Source organism: Dendrobates tinctorius, unplaced genomic scaffold (assembly GCF_039654945.1).
Source record: "Dendrobates tinctorius isolate UK_male_01 unplaced genomic scaffold, ASM3965494v1 ptg000016l, whole genome shotgun sequence".
Classification (NCBI taxonomy): domain Eukaryota; kingdom Metazoa; phylum Chordata; class Amphibia; order Anura; family Dendrobatidae; genus Dendrobates; species Dendrobates tinctorius.
Genome location: NW_027361684.1, coordinates 54,830,377 through 54,849,222, shown reverse-complemented (window position 1 = coordinate 54,849,222; position 18,846 = coordinate 54,830,377). Strand labels below are relative to the sequence as shown.

At 41.7% G+C, this 18,846-nt stretch overlaps 1 protein-coding gene across 3 annotated transcripts in view; it reads right to left on the bottom strand.

The window, feature by feature from the left end:
• The window catches only part of SH3KBP1 (SH3 domain containing kinase binding protein 1), a 585,247-nt gene that overhangs the window by 226,492 nt on the left and 339,909 nt on the right, over positions 1–18,846 (bottom strand). For 2 of the 3 annotated variants that reach the window (XM_073565874.1, XM_073565873.1), the window contains exon 4: positions 16,163–16,269. The exons of the other annotated variant lie outside the window; for it this stretch is intronic. In XM_073565874.1, coding sequence (XP_073421975.1) covers positions 16,163–16,269 — 107 coding nt within the window. The remainder of the gene's footprint in view (positions 1–16,162; positions 16,270–18,846) is intronic. 3 annotated transcript variants of the gene reach the window in all.

Below are 18,846 nucleotides of genomic sequence, written 5' to 3'. Positions count from 1 at the left end.
CGCCGGGCAGAGAGCCGGATCGGGGGCGGAGCTACCCCCGGCCGTGCGCGCGCTGAAAATGCGCTAATGTGAAACCGGCTAGTAGAAAAATAATGAAATTTTAAAAAAAGTATTTATTTCCATTTTCCAATGAGGGCTAGGGTTAGGTCTAGGGTTAGTACTAAGGTTAGGGCTAGGGGTGTGCGCACATCATATTTGTGCACACATCATATTTGTGCGCCAAATCTGGTGCTTAGCCCCGCTCTTCCACACTGCTCTGGTGCGGTGGCAGGGGGTAATGGCGGTGGGGTTCATAGTGGCGCCAGCTGCCATGAAGGCTAGGTTAGTAATAAGGGGCATCTATTTTAGACACCCCCATTACTAACCTACAAAGAGTTAAAAAAAAGACACCACCCAGAAAAAAAATATTTTATTTGAAATAAAAGACACCATTTTGTTTGATTCTTAATTGACTAAAAAAAAATATTTACCTGTCCATGTTCCTGCGATGATCTCCCTTGACAGTTGTCATATCTGCAGATGTGAGAGCCGTCATGGCTGCTGCATGCTCACACTGCCAGGAACACGTCCGCTCCCGGCAGCGTGAGCCTCCGAATGAGGTCACCGGAGTGCATTGAACTCGTGCTGCTTAGGTGACCTCACTTACGGCACTGCTGCACCGTGAGAATTTCTCACTGTCTTCGGGTCCGTAACGAGTTCACCCGAGCAGCGCAAGCTGCATTCGGATTGAACTCGTCAAACAATGTACGGGGTCGCTTTACGTTGGACACTCGATTAAAATGGATTCTTTGGAGGTTAGGTGTCTTTTGTGGTTTATTATTTTACTTTTTTTTCAGGTGAACGAGGGCTTTGAGGAATTAGGTGTCTAAGTGAGTATATGCTACTTTTTTATTTTATTTTAGGTGGCGATCGGTGGGGACAGGTAAGTATAATTTATTTAAACAGGTAACCACTGGCCACCAATGAAATTTATTTTTGGGGAAACATTTCAAAAATAAAAAATAAAAAAGGGGGCCAAAAAAAAAAGTGTCAAAGGAATAATATTGGGCCAAGCAAAAAAGATAAAAAATACGCGGCATGGGCACAGCAATTGCGGAATGTAATTAAAATTAATGGGATGCGTTTTGAGACTGCTGCGGAAAGGCTTAAAAAACGCAACGTTGGCACACAGCCTCAGGGATACATTTGCTTTGGACAATTCTTATTTCTCAGCAGGGATTCCTAACAGTAACTGATCACAATATTTGTGACGCATTAAACCTGTCAGCAAGTGTTCAATTTCCCTGCAGCAACACCACAGAATTAAAGCAATTCACTATTATTTTACTTATGCAAATTGTCTCTTCAGAGAGGAAGAGGACTAGAACTGTAGTGCAACCTATTGGAAGTAGCAATCCTAAAAGTCAATATCGACCCTTTAACGAGCCTTTTTACGTGACTTAGGATAAAAGCCAAGCCAGAATCTCAATTTGCAGACACTGCGTTTCGGGGTACTGCCCCTCGTCAGTGCAAAGTGTGAGATCTGGTTTGGCTGTGAGAGAGGCGTCTGACCGATATCCAAGAAGTATCATTTTTCCTTGCGGAGAATGACATGCTAAGCATGTCGAGATGAGGAGACTTACAGCCGCAATGCTCCTCTGGGAAATATGCTAATTATGCAAGTTGTCTCTTCAGAGAGGAAGAGGACTAGAACTCTAGTGCCACCTTTTGGAAGTAGCAATCCTAAAAGTCAATGTCAACCCTTTAACGAGCCTTGTTACATGACTTAGGATAAAAGCCAAGCCAGAATCTCAATTTGCAGACACTGAGTTTCTGGGTACTGCCCCTCGTCAGTGCAAAGTGTGAGATCAGGTTTGGCTGTGAGAGAGGCGTCTGACATAATTAGCATATTTCCCAGAGGAGCATTGCAGCTTTAAGTCTCCTCATCTCGACATGCTTAGCATGTCATTCTCCGCAAGGAGAAATGATACTTCTTGACTATTATTTTACTGAAATTTTTGGGCTATCATGTAATGCCTGATTCTCGAATGTAAATATACTTTGCAGCCATTTTTCTAAAGTCCCTATTCTTTTTTTTTTTTCAGAATTCTCTATTATGGTAATTAATAATTGGGTTTGGAAACCTGATGGATGTAAAGTAACGTAAGGAAATAGAATGTTAACCAGATCACTTTCCTTGCTCACTGAGGATCTGGCCATTGACACAATTATTCAAAGCTCATAAGCAACCTAATAAGTATCAGAGCTGTCATGATTCTACCCAAAGCAAGACAGCGAATGGTGAAGCGGGAGGGAGAGGAAACTCGGACACTAGGGAAGGATACAAGGGGGCATCATGATCTCCCTAGCGTCCCTGAACAGTTTTTTTCACCCTGTGCGGTGATCACATTCCTATCCCTGTCTTACCCAAGTACCAACCTACTTAGTGAGTAGGACAGCAGGTACGCTAGTCCTGTTCTACAGTAAAGACACAGAAGAGAAACAGGCAGGGATAAAAGAAGACTACAATTATACAAAAACACTCTAAAAAAAGTGGGAAATAGGGATGAAGTGGGTGTGGCAAACAAAATGGGAATAGAGATTGGGAGACACACACAAAAACCAATTACACACAGATATCTCCTGAAACAACTCCAAAGCCTGTTCCTTTCTCAGCTCACTCCTCCAGCTCCAAACCAGGTATTTGCAAGCTATCACTGGCAACAACTGATGGATAAAGGAGAGCATTTAAACCAGAGGAAAGTGATGAACTTGGAACAGCTGAGACAACTCAGGATGGAGAGCTTCAGGAGAAAATCAGGATTGTACGTATAGCCAGACGCTTTCACTCCTTTTTTGAGGAGTGATGGATGAAACACATTATGAATATTGAAAGTAGGTGGCAAAACAAGGCGAAATGCAACAGCATTAACAATGGCAACTATCTTATAGGGGTCGATAAACCTGGGTCACAGTTTACAAGAAAGAACCTTCAACTTAATGTTCTTTGAGGACAACCACATAACATCATCAACACACGTCAGCACCACCCAAGCTCTTCTGATCATCCATACTTATATTTGGAAGGAACCTTAAATTATTAAAAACACCCCGCCATACCGATGTAATAGACAGAGAAAACCCTTCTTCCTCAGGTACTCTTAAAGAACAATTACTATAGGAGGTGCAGAATTGAGGATGAAATCTGTATGCCTCGAAAAAAGGGGACTTGTCTGTAGATTCATGACAAAGGTTATTCACAGCGAACTCAGCTAGAGATAAATAAGAAAACCAATCGTCCTGATTTTCAGATACAAAGCACCTACGATAAGTCTCAAGATTCTGGTTCACTTGCTCAGTTTGCCCATTAGACTGTGGATGAAAGGCGGATGAAAATGAGAGGTGAATCCCTAAACGGGCATAAAGTGCTTTCCAAAACTTTAATATAAATTGGACCCCCTGATCAGAGACAACATTAGAGGGAATCTCATGACGCCTTGCTATATCCTTAATAAAAATTTGTGCCAATGTCTCAGCATACGGAAGTGCAGGTAGCGCAGTGAAATGAGCCACCTTGGTAAATCTATCCACCGCCACGAATGTTAGTGTTACCTGCCGACACAGGATATAGATCAGTGATATAATCAACAGACAGCAGAGACAACTCTGAGGAAAGCTTCAAGAGACAAACAGGACTGTTTAACCCTTGCAAGAACAGAGCAAGGAAAACCTAAACTGCTAACAGGAAGGTGAAGCAGTTCTAACCAGCGCAGATGTACTTGTAACCAGACTCCTCAGTCCTCTGGCCCCACTCTGTGGTGGCATCCCCATGACAGGAGCTTGGCTAAGACTGTTCATGAGCATGAATACAAATATACCAATAAAACTAAGTCTGATCTGGTCATGAAAACAATGGAAGTCATGGATGTTAAAGGGCAAACCGATGGTAACTTCATGATGTCATATAAAATAATATTTATTTGTATTTTCCCTAAATATATTGAAGTATAAAATAAATCCATAAAGGCCATAACGCATATTGTAAAGATAAGAGCATGCTGCTCCTTTATTTTTATAATAAATCAGTGCTAATAAGAGAAGCATCAAGCACACACGTGGGTGGAGTACAATGTTTTGTAATACAGATTACTGCAGCTTTGCAAATATTTAGGTCACATTTCATTGTGGAAGAATGATTTCAGGTCAGAGCCGTAGCTAGATTTTCCTTCACCTGGGGCAAAAGTACAGTTCACTATCCTAGCCCTACAATTAAATACCATAGTCAAAGCAGAAGTCGCTTTTTATTGCCCCCATTCATTCCCGAACACTCAGAAGCGGGGGCATCAGGATGCATTCACAAAACTGTGTGAAATCTCCGAGTGCTGTCCGACGAGCTTGAGGTCGCACAGATCCATTCAAATATCCATGAAAATGACAGATCCGAGAATGAGATCGGTGAAACGTGGAGCATGTCGCACTTGGAGCCGACGCGGAGGATGAGAATAGGACATACTCAGCGGGTCTGTGCGTTGTCCAATTAAAAGCAATGCAACACACTGACATGCACAAGGATTTCAGCGATGTCCGAGCGACCAGGGAAATCAATCATATTGAGTGGGCGGCGACAACCGCGACTGAACAGAAATTGAAGCACACCCCTATGACTAAATGAGCAGGTACTATATAAGTGTATAAAGTGCTTTTTGGACATCATTACAACATGTTAGTGATACACACTGAATCAATAATGCACTGGAGACAGTTTAGATGCTTGAAATGACGTGACAGGTTGCCTTTAAAGAAAAACAGTTGTGTGAGAGTCAGAGTTCTTGCCGGTTGGTAGGTGATAAAATACTTATTTCATGTAATAAAATGCAATTTAATTATGTCAAAATCATACAATGTGATTTTCTGGCTTTTATTTTTAGATTCTGTCTCTCACAGTTGAAGCGTACCTACGATAAAAATTACAGACATCTCCATTCTTTGTAGGTGGGAAAACTTGCAAAATCGGCAGTGTATCAAATACTTATTTTCCCCACTGTGTGCATAGGAGTCACAACATGCAAAAATCAGGGGCGAACACACATATATATACAAGTGCTTCTCACTAAATTAGAATATCATCAAAAAGTTAATTTATTTCAGTTCTCCAATACAAAAAGTGAAACTCATATATTATATAGAGTCATTACAGAGTGATCTATTTCAAGTGTTTGTTTCTGTTATGTTGATGATTATGGCTTACAGCCAATGAAAACACAAAAGTCATTATCTCAGCATACTAGAATAATTAACAAAAAACATCTGCAAAGGCTTCCTAAGTGTTTAAGAAGGTTCTTTAGTTTGTTTCAGTAGGCTCCACAATCATGAGGAAGACTGCAGACTTGACAGATGTCCAGAAGGCAGTCATTGACACACTCCACAAGGAGGGAAAGCCACACAAGGTCATTGCTAAAGAAGCTGGCTGTTCACAGAGTGCTGTATCCAAGAATATTAATGGAAAGTTTAGTGGAAGGAAGTGTGATAGGAAAAGGAGCACAAGGAACCGGGATAACCGCAGCCTGGAAAGAAAAAGCCATTCAAAAATTTGGGGGAGATTCACAAGGAGTGTACTGCTGCTGGAGTCATTGCTTCAAGAGCCACCACACACAGATGTATCCAGGACATGGGCTACAAGTGTCTCATTTCTTGTGTCAAGCCACTCATGACCAATAGAGAACGCCAGAAGCGTCTTACCTGGGCCAAGGAGAAAAATAGCTGAACTGTTGCTCAGTGATCCAAAGTGTTGATTTCAGATGAAAGTAAATTTTGCATTTCATTTAGAAATTAAGGTCACAGAGTCTGGAGGAAGAGTGGAGAGGCCACAATTCAAGCTGCTTGAGGTCTAGTGTTAAGTATCCACAATCAGTGATGGTTTGGGGAGCCATGTCATCTGCTGGTGTAGGTCCACTGTGTTTTATCAAGACCAACGTCAGTGCAGCTATCTAACAGGAAATTTTAGAACAATTCATGATTCCCTCTGCCGACAAGCTTTTTGGAGATGGAAATTTAATTCTCCAGCAATACTTAACACCTGTCCACCCTGCCAAAAGTACCAACATCTGGTTTAACCCCTAAGTGACAGAGCCAATTTTATACTTAATGACCAAGCCAATTTTTACAATTCTGACCACTGTCACTTTATGAAGTTATAGCTCTGGAACGCTTCAACGTATCCCACTGATTCTGAGAATGTTTTTTTGTGACATATTGTACTTCATGTTAGTGGTAAAATTTCGATATGACTTGCATTTATTTATGAAAAAAACAAAAATTTGAGAAAAATATTGAAAATTTTGCAATTTTCAAACTTTTAATTTTTGTGCCCTTAAATCAAAGAGTCATATCACACAAAATAGTTAATAAATAACATTTCCCACATGTCTACTTTACATCAGCACAATTTTGGAAACATTTTTTTTTTGTTAGGACGTTATAAAGTTTAAAAGTTGTCCAGCGATTTCTCATTGTTACACCAAAATTTACAAAACCATTTTTTTTAGGGGCCAGCTCACATTTGAAGTGAGTTTGAGGGGTCAATATAGCAGAAAATACCCAAAAGTAACACCATTCTAAAAACTGCACCCCTCAAGGTGCTCAAAACCACATTCAAGAAGTTTATTAACCCTTCAGGTGCTTCATGAGAACTAAAGCAATGTGGAAGGAAAAAATGAATATTTTACTTTTTTCACAAAAAATTTACTTTAGACCCAAACTTTTTTATTTTCACACATGTAAAAAGAGAAAATGGACCACAAAATTTGTTGTGCAATTTCTCCTGAATACACCGATACCCCATATGTGGGGAATAGCCACTGTTTGAGCATATGGCAGGACTCAGAAGGGAGGGAGCATCGTTTTACATTTTGAACAAAAAATTGGCTGGAAGTCAATGATGGGTGCCATATCGGGTTTGGAGACCCCAAGATGTACCTAAACAGTGGAAAGCCCACAATTCTAACTCCAACCCTAACACAGCCCTACCCTTGACCCTAATCCCAACCCTAACCCCAACTTCAACACCACCCTAACCCCAACACAAGCCTAACCCTAACAACTCCAACCCCCACACCACAACCATAACCTCAATCATAACCCCAAACCAACCCTAACCCTAGCCCCAACCCTAACCCAAGCCCAACTCTAGCTCTAACCCAACCCTAACCCTAGCCTAACCCTAACCCTAGCCCAACCCTAGCTCTAACCCAACCCTAACAATAATACCACAACCATAAGCCTCACACCACAACCGTAACCCCAACACTACAACCATAATCTCAATTGTAACCCCAACACAACCCTAACCCTAGCCTCAGCCCTAACCCTAGCCCAACCCTAGCTCTAACTCAACCCTAACCCTAGCCTAACCCTAGCCCAACCCAACACTAGCACCAACCCTAACCCTAGCCAAACTCTAATGCTAGCCCTAACCCTAATCCTAGCCTCAACCCTAACCCTTGTTCTATCCCTAACCCTAGCTATAACACCAACCCTAACCCTAATGGAAATAAATCAAAATTTTTATTTATGTTTTTACCTAACTAAGGGGGTGATAAAGGGGGTTTGATCTACTATTTCTTTATTTTGATCACAGTGATAGGGTCTATCACAGTGATCAAAATGAACCAATGGGAGAAATCTCCAATTGTTGCTGGGTGTCGTCCGGCAGATCTCAGCGGGTGCACTGGGTGGCTCGGGGGACCCTATTTCTCTCTCCTCTAATGTGCTAGATCATATCAGAGGAGAGAGAAATAAATGGGAAACCTGAGGTTTTTTTTGTGGTTGTCGTTATTCGGTGAATAACAGTAATCGCAACACTGGGGACGATAAAAACTGATCCAAATCATGTTCTCCGGGGTCTCGGCTACCTTTGATAGCTGAGACCCGGGAGATTTTCAAACGATGGGGGGGCGCTATACACTTATTTCTCAGCGCTGTTAAATAGCAGTGCTAAGGAATAAGTACCCTTAACTGTCGCCGTTAAAAGGTGCATCGGCAGTCGTTAAGAGGTTAAAAACAACACTATCACTGTTCTTGATTGGCCAGCAAATTCGCCTGACCTTATCCTCATAAAGAATCTATGGGGTATTGTCAAGAGGAAGATGAGAGACACCAGAACCTACAATGCAGATGGGCTGAAGCAACCTGGGCTTCCATAACACCTCAGGAGTGCCAGAGGCTGATCGCCTCCATGCCACACCACACTGATTGATGCAAAAGGAGCCCCGACCAAGTATTGAGTGCATTTACTGAACATACATTTCAGTAGGCCAACATTTTGGATTTTAATATCATTTTTCAAGCTGGTGTTATAAAGTACCGTATATACTCGCGTGTAAGACGAGATTTTTAGACCATTTTTTGGGGCTGAAAGTCCCCCTCTCGGCTTATATGCAAGTCATATATGCCAGGGGGTCGACGGGGAAGGGGAGTGGGGGTGTCTCTGCAGCCCCCCCGCTTCTCCCCAGTCTCACTTCCTTCCTTCAGCGGTCACATGGTACCGCTCATTAAAGTCATAAGTATGCGCATATTCATGACTTTAATGAGCGGTACCACGTGACCGCTGAAGGAAGGAAGGGATACTGTGGGAGAAGCAGGGGGCTGCAGAGACCGCTCCAGGAGGGGGTGAGTATACGCAGTATTCACCTGTCCCCGTTCCAACGCTGCTCGCCGCTGTCTGCTGTGTCCTCTGTCAATGACGTTAAGGCAGCAGAGGGTGCGATGATGCAGTTAGTGCGTGCCGCACCTTCTGCCTAAACAGTCACTGACAGAGGACCCGGCAGACAGCGGCGAGCAGTGTTGGACCAGGGACAGGTGAATATCTCAGGTGCCGGGGTCCTGAGCCAGCGGTGACACCGGCACCTGGCCCCCAGCGACAAGAGGTGAGTGTGTCATTTTTATTTTTTTTTATTAGCAGCAGCATATGGGGGCATAATCTATGGAGCATTTTATGGGGCAGGATATGGGGCATAATCTATGGGGTATCTTATGGGGCATATTCTATGGAGCATTTTATGGGAGCATAATCTATGGAGCATCTTATGGGGGCATAATCTATGGAGCATCTTATGGGGGCATAATCTATGGAGCATCTTATGGGGGCATATTCTATGGAGCATTTTATGGGGGCATAATCTATGGAGCATCTTATGGGGGCATAATCTATGGAGCATCTTATGGGGGCATATTCTATGGAGCATTTTATGGGGCATAATCTATGGAGCAGCTTATGGAGGCATAATCTGTGGAGCATCTTATGGGAGCATATTCTATGGAGCATTTTATGAGGGCATAATCTAAGGAGCATCTTATGGGGGCAGACTCTATGGAGCATCTTATGGGGGATAATCTATGGAGCAGCTTAGGAGCAGCATATGGGACAATCTATGGAACATCTTAACCTTTGTGCAGCATTATATGGGGTGTATTTTGTATGGAGCATCTTATGGGGCAATCATGAACTGTATGGAGCATTATACGGGGCTCCTGATTCAATATGGATATTCAAAAACATTTAACCTACTGATGTCTCAATTAATTTTACTTTTATTGGTATCTATTTTTATTTTTGAAATTTACCAGTAGCTGCTGCATTTTCCACCCTAGGCTTATACGCAAGTCAATAAGTTTTCCCAGTTTTTTGTGGCAAAATTAGGGGGGGGGGGTCGGCTTATACTCAAGTCGGCTTATTCACGAGTATATACGGTATTCTAATTTACTGAGATAATTACTTTTAGGTTTTCATTAGCTGTAAGCCATTATCATCAACATTAACAGAAATAAACACGTGAAATAGATCACTCTGCTTGTAATCACTCTATATAATATACGAGTTTCACCTTTTGCATTGAAGAACTGAAATAAATTAACTTTTTAATGATATTCTAATTTTGTGAGAAACACTTGTATATAACATTGTTACTGCCTATATCTATGGTATGCCTTAACATAGATTAGAGCGTAAAGGGGTTGGTCATCTTTAGGAGAATTCCTTTTCCTTAAAGTATTTTGAGCTAAAAATCATTTTTGCTATTGGATTTTATTACAAATTTTGCATCATTTTGCTTTTGCAGGCTCTCTGTTTCCTGGAACAACCAATTTTTTAATACAGTCTGTGGCCATAAATCAGCTGAGTGGAGCTCAGAAAAAGACTGATAAGAGACAAACTTTCTTGTTAGGCTGTCAGACCGAGCTCACTGACAGATTCTCAGGAAAAGGTGTCGGCCACTTTCTCTTGTTAGTGCAGCTTTCCTTACACACTGACCAGAACTTCTGTCCATACAATGGTTGTTGGTGGAGGAACACGTGACCAGACCTGCCCATCAGCCTCCGCCAATTATAAAACGTCTTACACAGGTAAGCTACTTATCTACTGGAGGAGGCTGATGACAAGTCTGGTCACATGTTCCTCCACCAGCGGCCATTGTATGGACTGGAGAGCTGGTCAGAGTGTAAGGAAAGCTGCACTAAAGCTGCACTAACAAGAGAAAGTGATCGACTTTTAGGGCTTTTGTTGAACATAAAATGATCAGAACTTCTCTGCCAGTCCCAGTGCTCAGCTTGCTGAAGATGACAGGATTATGATCACACTGATCATGGAGTATTGGCGTTAAGCAGAGGATCAGAGTTATCTCTAACCTTTGGTGTTAAAGGGAATCTGTCAGTAGGATGAACCCTCCTAAGTCGTCTCTATGGGCATGTAGGTCATAGGAAGATGAATATGATTATACATTGACATCTACAGTTTGATGTGTCATTCCAAAGAAATCCACATTTTCCTAATGTGTAAACGAGCTGTTCCAGCCTAAGGGCCGGACACTGATCTGCAAGAGAATCTGCCTCCAAGAGATTATTTTAGATGAAGGGGAGTTACCACTGTGAGACATTTAATGGCCGCTCTGTGCTCTCCTGACCTCACTGCAGAACTGTGTGTGATTATACCTGACACATCTGCAGGTTCCTCTCAGCTTCCAGTTCACAGGCAGACAGGGGTGTAATGCAGCAGAGCTGTGAGAGCTGCAGCTGCTAATGTGTTTGTAAGGAGACAATGTTCAGTTCTCCTGTTGTGTGTAAGTTACATGTCTCACACTGGTAACTCCACCTTTTATTCGTAATAATCTCTGTAGGCAGATTCGCATGCAGATCAGTGTATGGCCCATAGAACCTGAACAGCTCATTTACATATAAGAGAAACATGGATTTCTCTGGAATAAGACATTGGATTGTAGATATCAAGGCATTATATTATTCAGCTTCCTATGACCTGCATGCCCATTTAGACAGCTTAGGAGGGATGATCCCACTGACTGATTCCCTTTAAGCAGCCAGGATCAGAGTTATATCTGTCCTATGATGTTATGTAGACAGGATCACAGTTATCTCCAACGCTAGGAGTTGAAGTAATAGTGTGACTGTCAGTTAAAGCCACACTCCCTTTCCTGAACACAAGGACACAGCAGCAGTGCCCATGTAATCACTGGTAATGTACATGTATGGATGGAATTGATCGATAATGGCATTATCTAAATTAAAGACTAACAATTATTTCTAAAATGCAGGAAAATCAAAGTTTTGCAGAAGGGATCCAGGTTCAGGAAACAGGATGGCAGCTCTTCTGTGTGGAATATGTAGGAACAGTAAGGCCCCAATAAAGCCTGTGATTATTGCCTGTGTTATGATGGAGAAAGTAAAGGCCCCGTCACACATAGCAATCTCGCTAGCAAGATCGCTGCTGAGTCACAACTTTTGTTGATATCGTTGTCGGGATCGCTGGTAAGTTGCTATGTGTGACTCCAGCTTAAGAGAGAAAACACTGGCATTGAGGAGCTAGCTTCTGCATTTCATTTAGGCTTGCCATGTAATGCTTTGGTGAAGTGCCCTTTAAATCACCAAGTTATGCTTACTAAAAAATACATTCTGAGCAAGTTGAACATAAGTTAGTTTCTAATTAATTATTGCAAATTCAAAAGGTCTGTATGCGATTGACTTAAAACCCACACATCAGCAACTCCATGGGAACGCCTACATATAAGGCACACTAAGAATAAAAATAGTAAAGCCATTTCACTCAATAAACACCCACCGTTCACAATTAACATAAAAGCAGACTGCATAAAAGAAAAAAAAAGTTATTTCTTCCCCTAGAGCAATAAATCTTGTGTGGTATCAGTTCTACTGACTGAATATGTATTTTCTAACTCCTAAAATCTCAACATGGAAGACAGTTTTTTTATTGTACCAAAAATATATTACCTTTAGGTCGGGTTTAGACGAACGTATGAAAATTTATTCAATTTTCATCCAGAAAAAAATGGATGATTCTCATTGTCATCGGTACGTCTGTTTTTCACATTAGTATTCTCTCTGTATACCATTTGTGAGTCATCCACATGTCTGTTTTAACATCTGTATGTCATACATTTTTTTATACATCATTTAAAAATAATTGTAATGTAACTGTAAAAAAATGGATGCAATACAAATGATCCGTATGGGATCCATTTCTATTTTTCACATCCATAGACATAAATGAGTCAGTCTTATCTAAAATTCGGAAGGGACTAGTGCATACTGGACAGCCCTATTTAATAACATTGGCTTGTGTGGTGCTCAAACATAACCCACATAGTACATACAACATACTTGTCTGAACAAGCGCTTAGGCTACATTCACACATCCAGGTCTGCCGTATTTTTCGGACTATAAGACGCACTTTTTTCCTCCAAAAATTTGGAGGAAAATGGGGTGTGTGTCTTATAGTTTGGATGTACCTGCTCTGGCTGTGGTGAGGGAGAGGCAGCGGCGGAGCAGCGGGTCACAGGAGGCAGACGGCGGCTGTGGCTTACTCTCATGCCCGCTGCTAAAGAGAAATGAATATTCACTGCATTCCACACTCTTGGGCGTGGAAGGCCATGAATATTCATTTTTCTATAATAAAATCCCAGTTTGTATAGCCGCATCCTTATCCTGGTATGATTGGCCCTCATCCCCGTCCTGGTATGCATGGCCCCATTCTTATCCTGGTATGATTGGCCCCCATCCCCGTCCTGCCATGCAGGGCCTCATCTTTATCCTGGTATCATTGGCCCACATCCTGATATACAGGGTCCCACCAGAGATGTCCTTCGGCTTGTAAGCAGACGCATGACGTCCCTGCCATGCTGCTTACAAGCATAAAGAATCTGTTGGCACTGGAACAAGATGCTGCAAGGGAACACAGGAAGGTAAGTGTAATGATTTATTTTTTCATATGTTTCTCTGATGAGGCCCTGCATGCCAGGATGGGGGCCAATCATACCAGGATAAGGATAGGGCTATGCATACCAGGACGGGGAAGGGGACCAACCATGCCAGGATAAGAATGGGGCTCTGCATACCAGGATGGGGGCCCTGCATACTAGGATGGGGCCCTGCATACCAGGATGGGAATGGGGTTCAATCATACTAGGATAAGGATGGGGCCATGCATACCAGGATGGAGATGGGGGCCCTGCAAACCAGGATGGGGATGGAGGCCAATCATACCAGGATAAGGATGGGGCCTGGCATACCAGGACAGAGAAGGAGGCCCTGCATACCAGGATGGTGATGGGGGCCAATCAAACCAGGATAATGATAGGGGGACCATTCCCACCAGGAAAGGGATGGGGGTCAATGCCTACCAGGCTAGGGATAAGGGGGACATACCTACCAGGCTAGGGATGAGGGGCCATGCATACCAGGATGGGGATGAGGAGGCCATACAAACCAGGATAGGGATGAGGGGGCCATTCACACCAGGATAGGCATGAGGTGGTCATGAACAACAGGATGGGGATGAGAGGGGCCGTGCATACCAGGATAAGGATGAGGGGGCCCATGCACACCAGGATGGGGATGAGGGGGCCATGAATACCAGGATAGGGATGAGGGGGTCATGAACAACAGGATGGGGATGAGAGGAGCTATGCATACCAGATATGGATGAGGTGGTCATGCACACCAGCATGGGGATGAAAGGGGCCATGCATACCAGGATAAGGATGAGGGGGCCCATGCACACCAGGATGACGATGAGGGGGCCATGCATACCCGGATAGGCATGAGGTGGTCATGAACAACAGGATGGGGATGAGAGTGGCCATGCATACCAGGATAAGGATGAGAGGGCCCATGCACACCAGGATGGGGATGAGAGGGTGATGAACACCAGGATGGTGATGAGAGGGGCCATGCATACCAGGATAGGGATGAGGAGGCCAAGTATACCAGGATAGAGATGAAGGGCCATGCATACCAGGATAGGGATGAGGAGCCATGCATAGCAGGATGGAGACGAGGGGATCATATATACCAGGATTGGGTATATTAAGTGCAGAATTGACCAAATTTTGCTTCAATTATTTTTTTCTAATTTCCTCCTCTAAAACGTAGGTGCGCCAAATATGGTATTTTTACATCTGTGTAAAACAGATGCAGGTAGACTGTGTCAAGTGACTCTTACCAACGTTTATGTGGAAAAACAGATGAAACATTGATGGAACTACAAAGTACCGTATATCTTCTATTTTTCATCAGTGTTTAACAGATTGTCAATGGTTTTATTCCCCAAGTCTGATCCACAAAACAAGCAAGAATATAACATGCCTTGAGTCTCATGGATCAGTAGCACAAATCCATTTTTAAAATGCAAGTACTGTATGTATGGATCAATGAAACTCTGAATCTGTGTGCTGCCAAAAAAAACAATGGACAGCACACAGACATGTTGAATGGATGTGTGAATGCAGACCTAGGTGGCAATTACTTGTACATAAGCGTAATTATGAAAATAATAAAGCATAGTTCCAGGTGCTCTCTTCTTTATGTGACTCACATCCTTGGTTAAAGAATGAGTAAATGGGTTTCTGTATGCTTAGCCCTTGATATTACTACATGTAACAATGTCATTTATATCAAACAAAGATCCAAGAAAAAAAATGTCCTGTGCTAAAACATGCATATAAATCCCGTCTGTCACACTACACTCCTACATAATGTGGGAGGTGAAACAGAAAAAGCACAACAATATGAGGATTTTTCTTCCAAAAAGGTAACAATTTATTAAATATACAATGAAGAACAAGCTTAAATGTTAAAACCTAGTAACCTCAGATGTGAGAGACACAGTTGGCTACGGACACCTTTATGCACACCTTGCTGGTATAATGCATTATAGTAGATTTATATAAATGATTAAATTTAAATAAAAGAGAGAAACAAACAGCCTGTAAATAATAGGTCTTGCTAAGGGTAGTAAATGCAGTTAAAGTGCCTGTGCTGAGGTAAGATTTTAGTTGTGTGCCCAAGTCCTATGTGGAGTAAATAATCAACTGTATTAGCATAGGAATACCCTATAAGTTTGGGGTGAACAAGTCAGTCTTATCAAGGCAAATAAACCACAAGTGACAAATTGTAGTGCAATGAAAACAGGCACTAAACCTCTCAGGCTATACTTACAGGGTGTGTGGAATCAGTGCCATGTCCCTCCACCCCGACGCACATTTTGTCCACACTTTTTCAGGGGGCATCATGAACAGGCACTTTAATTAACTGCATTTAATACCCTTAGCAAGACCTATTATTTACAGGCTGTTTATTTTTCTTTTTTATTTAAATTTAATATTTTATATAACTCTATGATGCATTATACCAGCAGGGAGTGCATGAAGGTGTCTGTAGCCAACTGTGTCTCTCACATCTGAGGTTACTAGGTTTTAACATTTAAGCTTGTTCTTCATTGTATATTTGATAAATTTGTACCTTTTTGGAAGAAAAATCCTCATATTGTTGTGCTTTTTCTGTTTCACTGCCCACATCAAGGAAGAGTGTAGTGTGACAGACGGAATTACATGTAACAAAGTCAATCTACTTCTCTAGGCAAAACATGTACAACCAATGGAATTCAGTATTATTTTAAAACAACACTCAACATAGAGCTGCTCTCCTCCAAGACTGAAGACATGAAACGTCCATAGACTATCCTAATTTTTGGAGGAGAGCACTGCATAACTGAACACCTCTATTTCTTAATTTTAACTATTGTTGGGGACTCAGCATCCCCCTTTAAGCATTTATATGGCTTTAAGCATAGCATTCGGAACCATAAAAGCTGAGCCTTACTTCTCCAAGTACTTCAATGATCTCCCCAACTTTAAGTTCAAGTTCATCTTCATTCTGTGGTATATAACTAAAGGCCACTTGACATCTTCTCCTCCTCGTTCGCTCACCTGTCCACATGAAGAGAATGAAGAGAGGTAAAAAATATGCTTCTAATACAAGCAAGACCACAAAACAGACCATACAACCTATTCTCTCTTTTTTATACAAATCTAATGAAAATATAGAATAGAATTTACAGGTACCAAGAGTACCTCTAAGCTTTCCAACCATGATGAGCCACCTTTTAAATTAGTTTCACTAAATAACCATCTAGGCTCTTTAGGAAATAAAATAATAACATAATATACTTCCCAATTTGCAAACCATGCTTTCCATATTGTCCATTCACCACTCTCCTGCCACCGATGTTCCTGATCCACTAGTTTACGGAATATTTATAAGAGCGAGTGGCAACCAAAACCCAGGGCACACGCCCTACTACCCGGCTTTATCCCGGAGGCAACATATTTCTGTGCAAAAATAGATCTTTCCATGTCATAACATTTAAAATACAAAATAATCTGTAAATAAGGGCACAAGGCCCTAAAAAAGATATCCTGGAACATCTATAAGAGGTAATCTCAAATAACATTGAGACTTTTATTTCATGCACTTGCAGCCAGTTATAAGGCACCTCCTATCAGAGGATGCTAGAAAAAGTCTTTGATTTTCATATAGATAAAGAAATATTACTCTGGTAATACCTTTTATTATAATTGTAAAGATAATATGTGCTAACCCAAAGTAAAGCAGGCAGGGCAGTAAGATCTTCCATTGTTTCCTATGATTAATTTTTAACTGAAACAGCAGCAAGGGTTGAATACAATGCAAACTGATATTTTTCACGAGAACAGAAATATAAAAGAAAGCACTTAACATTTTAGTTCTAAAAGAGCTCATAGTCACAGATGAACACAATAAAGAACGCCTCTTCCCACTGGATTATTGTGTGCGCTAATTGCTAGGGGTGAACATAAATATCAGAGTTGAGTAAAGCCAATAAACATCATCTCATGACAAGCATCTAATGTCAATTTTTTGGAACTTATAGAAATAACTTTTTCATACATTGCATAGTTATCCAAGTAAAAATCATGCAATTGGGGCTTTTGTATAAGATGAAGCCGGGAGCCCACGACACACTAGTAAAATACAGATAGATTTCATACTTTCATTTAGAAGTAGTGGGACTGAACATGACGGACCATAACTGAATTACAGGAAGCATAATCGGCATGGGCACGTGTAGGATTCATCTATGTTGTAAAGTTCCTCTGTTATTCCTCCTGAATATTTATGAATAACTTTACAAGCAGGCGGTATCATTCATTGTTAACGGGATGCGCCCCTGACACCCAATTATCAATTTACTGTATTCATACATTTCTAGCGAGAATAACTGAGGAACGACACAACCCAGAGCTGTAAGAAAAGACGCTCAAGCAGTATTAACCTATTGAAAATACAAGAATTTACTAAACTGGACATTGAGAGAGCGCGGGTATATGTTGTTTAAATAAAAGACATTTTGGATGCAGATGCCATCACCCTTAAAGGTGTCAAATAATTGTATGGATGAAAGCAACTGATGGAAAACATCTAGATTTCTCTGCTAATTTGGATTTACAAGTTATGATAAAGAAAATAAGCTGAAGACGTTCTGGCTGATGTACAAATGGGGCTAAGCGATAACAAGATAAAGACATAGAACTCGGGGCATGTGCCCTCGTTGATAGATGTCAGGGGAGCACCAACAATCCGATTACCTTAGGCCAGAATATAGTATATTGAACTGAAACGTTTACCTTTGAACTGAAACACCCCAGGATAATTTACACAAAGTCATTCTTTTCTAGGGCTACTTACTTGTAAAATATTTGCAATGTAAAAAAAAAAATCATAACTTTTGTGTTCCCATTTTGTACCTCAAAATACTGTGTGCTGCAGAAAAAAATTGTGGCCCAAAACACACAAATATACACCGTAATCAAGTTTGGTGTTGGCAAGATGAGATTGCACAGTGTGTCACGGAAGTGGCAGCATCAATGTCTGTTATTAGCTGATGGGGAAATCAAGCTATGTAAGGTATTGTGTGGATGTCACACTTGTGTGAAGAACTGAGGGAACATCATACTAGTGTGAGGAAATGTGGGGACATAATGTGTGAAGGGGTGTGGGAACATTTTACTGTGGTGACAAAATTCTGTGTGAGGGGGTTATGTGGCCATGATACTGTGAGAAGGCCTGTGGGGACATCATACTTGTGTGGGAGGACCATAACAATGTGAGTGGCTTTGGAGACATAATACTATGTGAGAGGATGGGGGGACATCATGCTATGTGAGGGGCTGTGGAATCATCATTTTTCTTTGTGGGGACATAATACTGTGTGGCACTGTAGGGTCACAATACTCTATAAAGGGCTGTGGGGCCATAATACTGTGTAAAAGAATGTGGGGAAATAATACTGCCTGTGCGGCTTTGGGGACATAATGCTGTACGAAGGGCTCTGGACCATTATACTGTGGGGACCTCATACTTGTTTGTGGGGACATCATAATGTGTGATACTGTGGGGACATCAGACTTGTTCATGGGGACATCATAATGTGTGAGGTACTGTGGGGACATCACACTTGCCTGGGG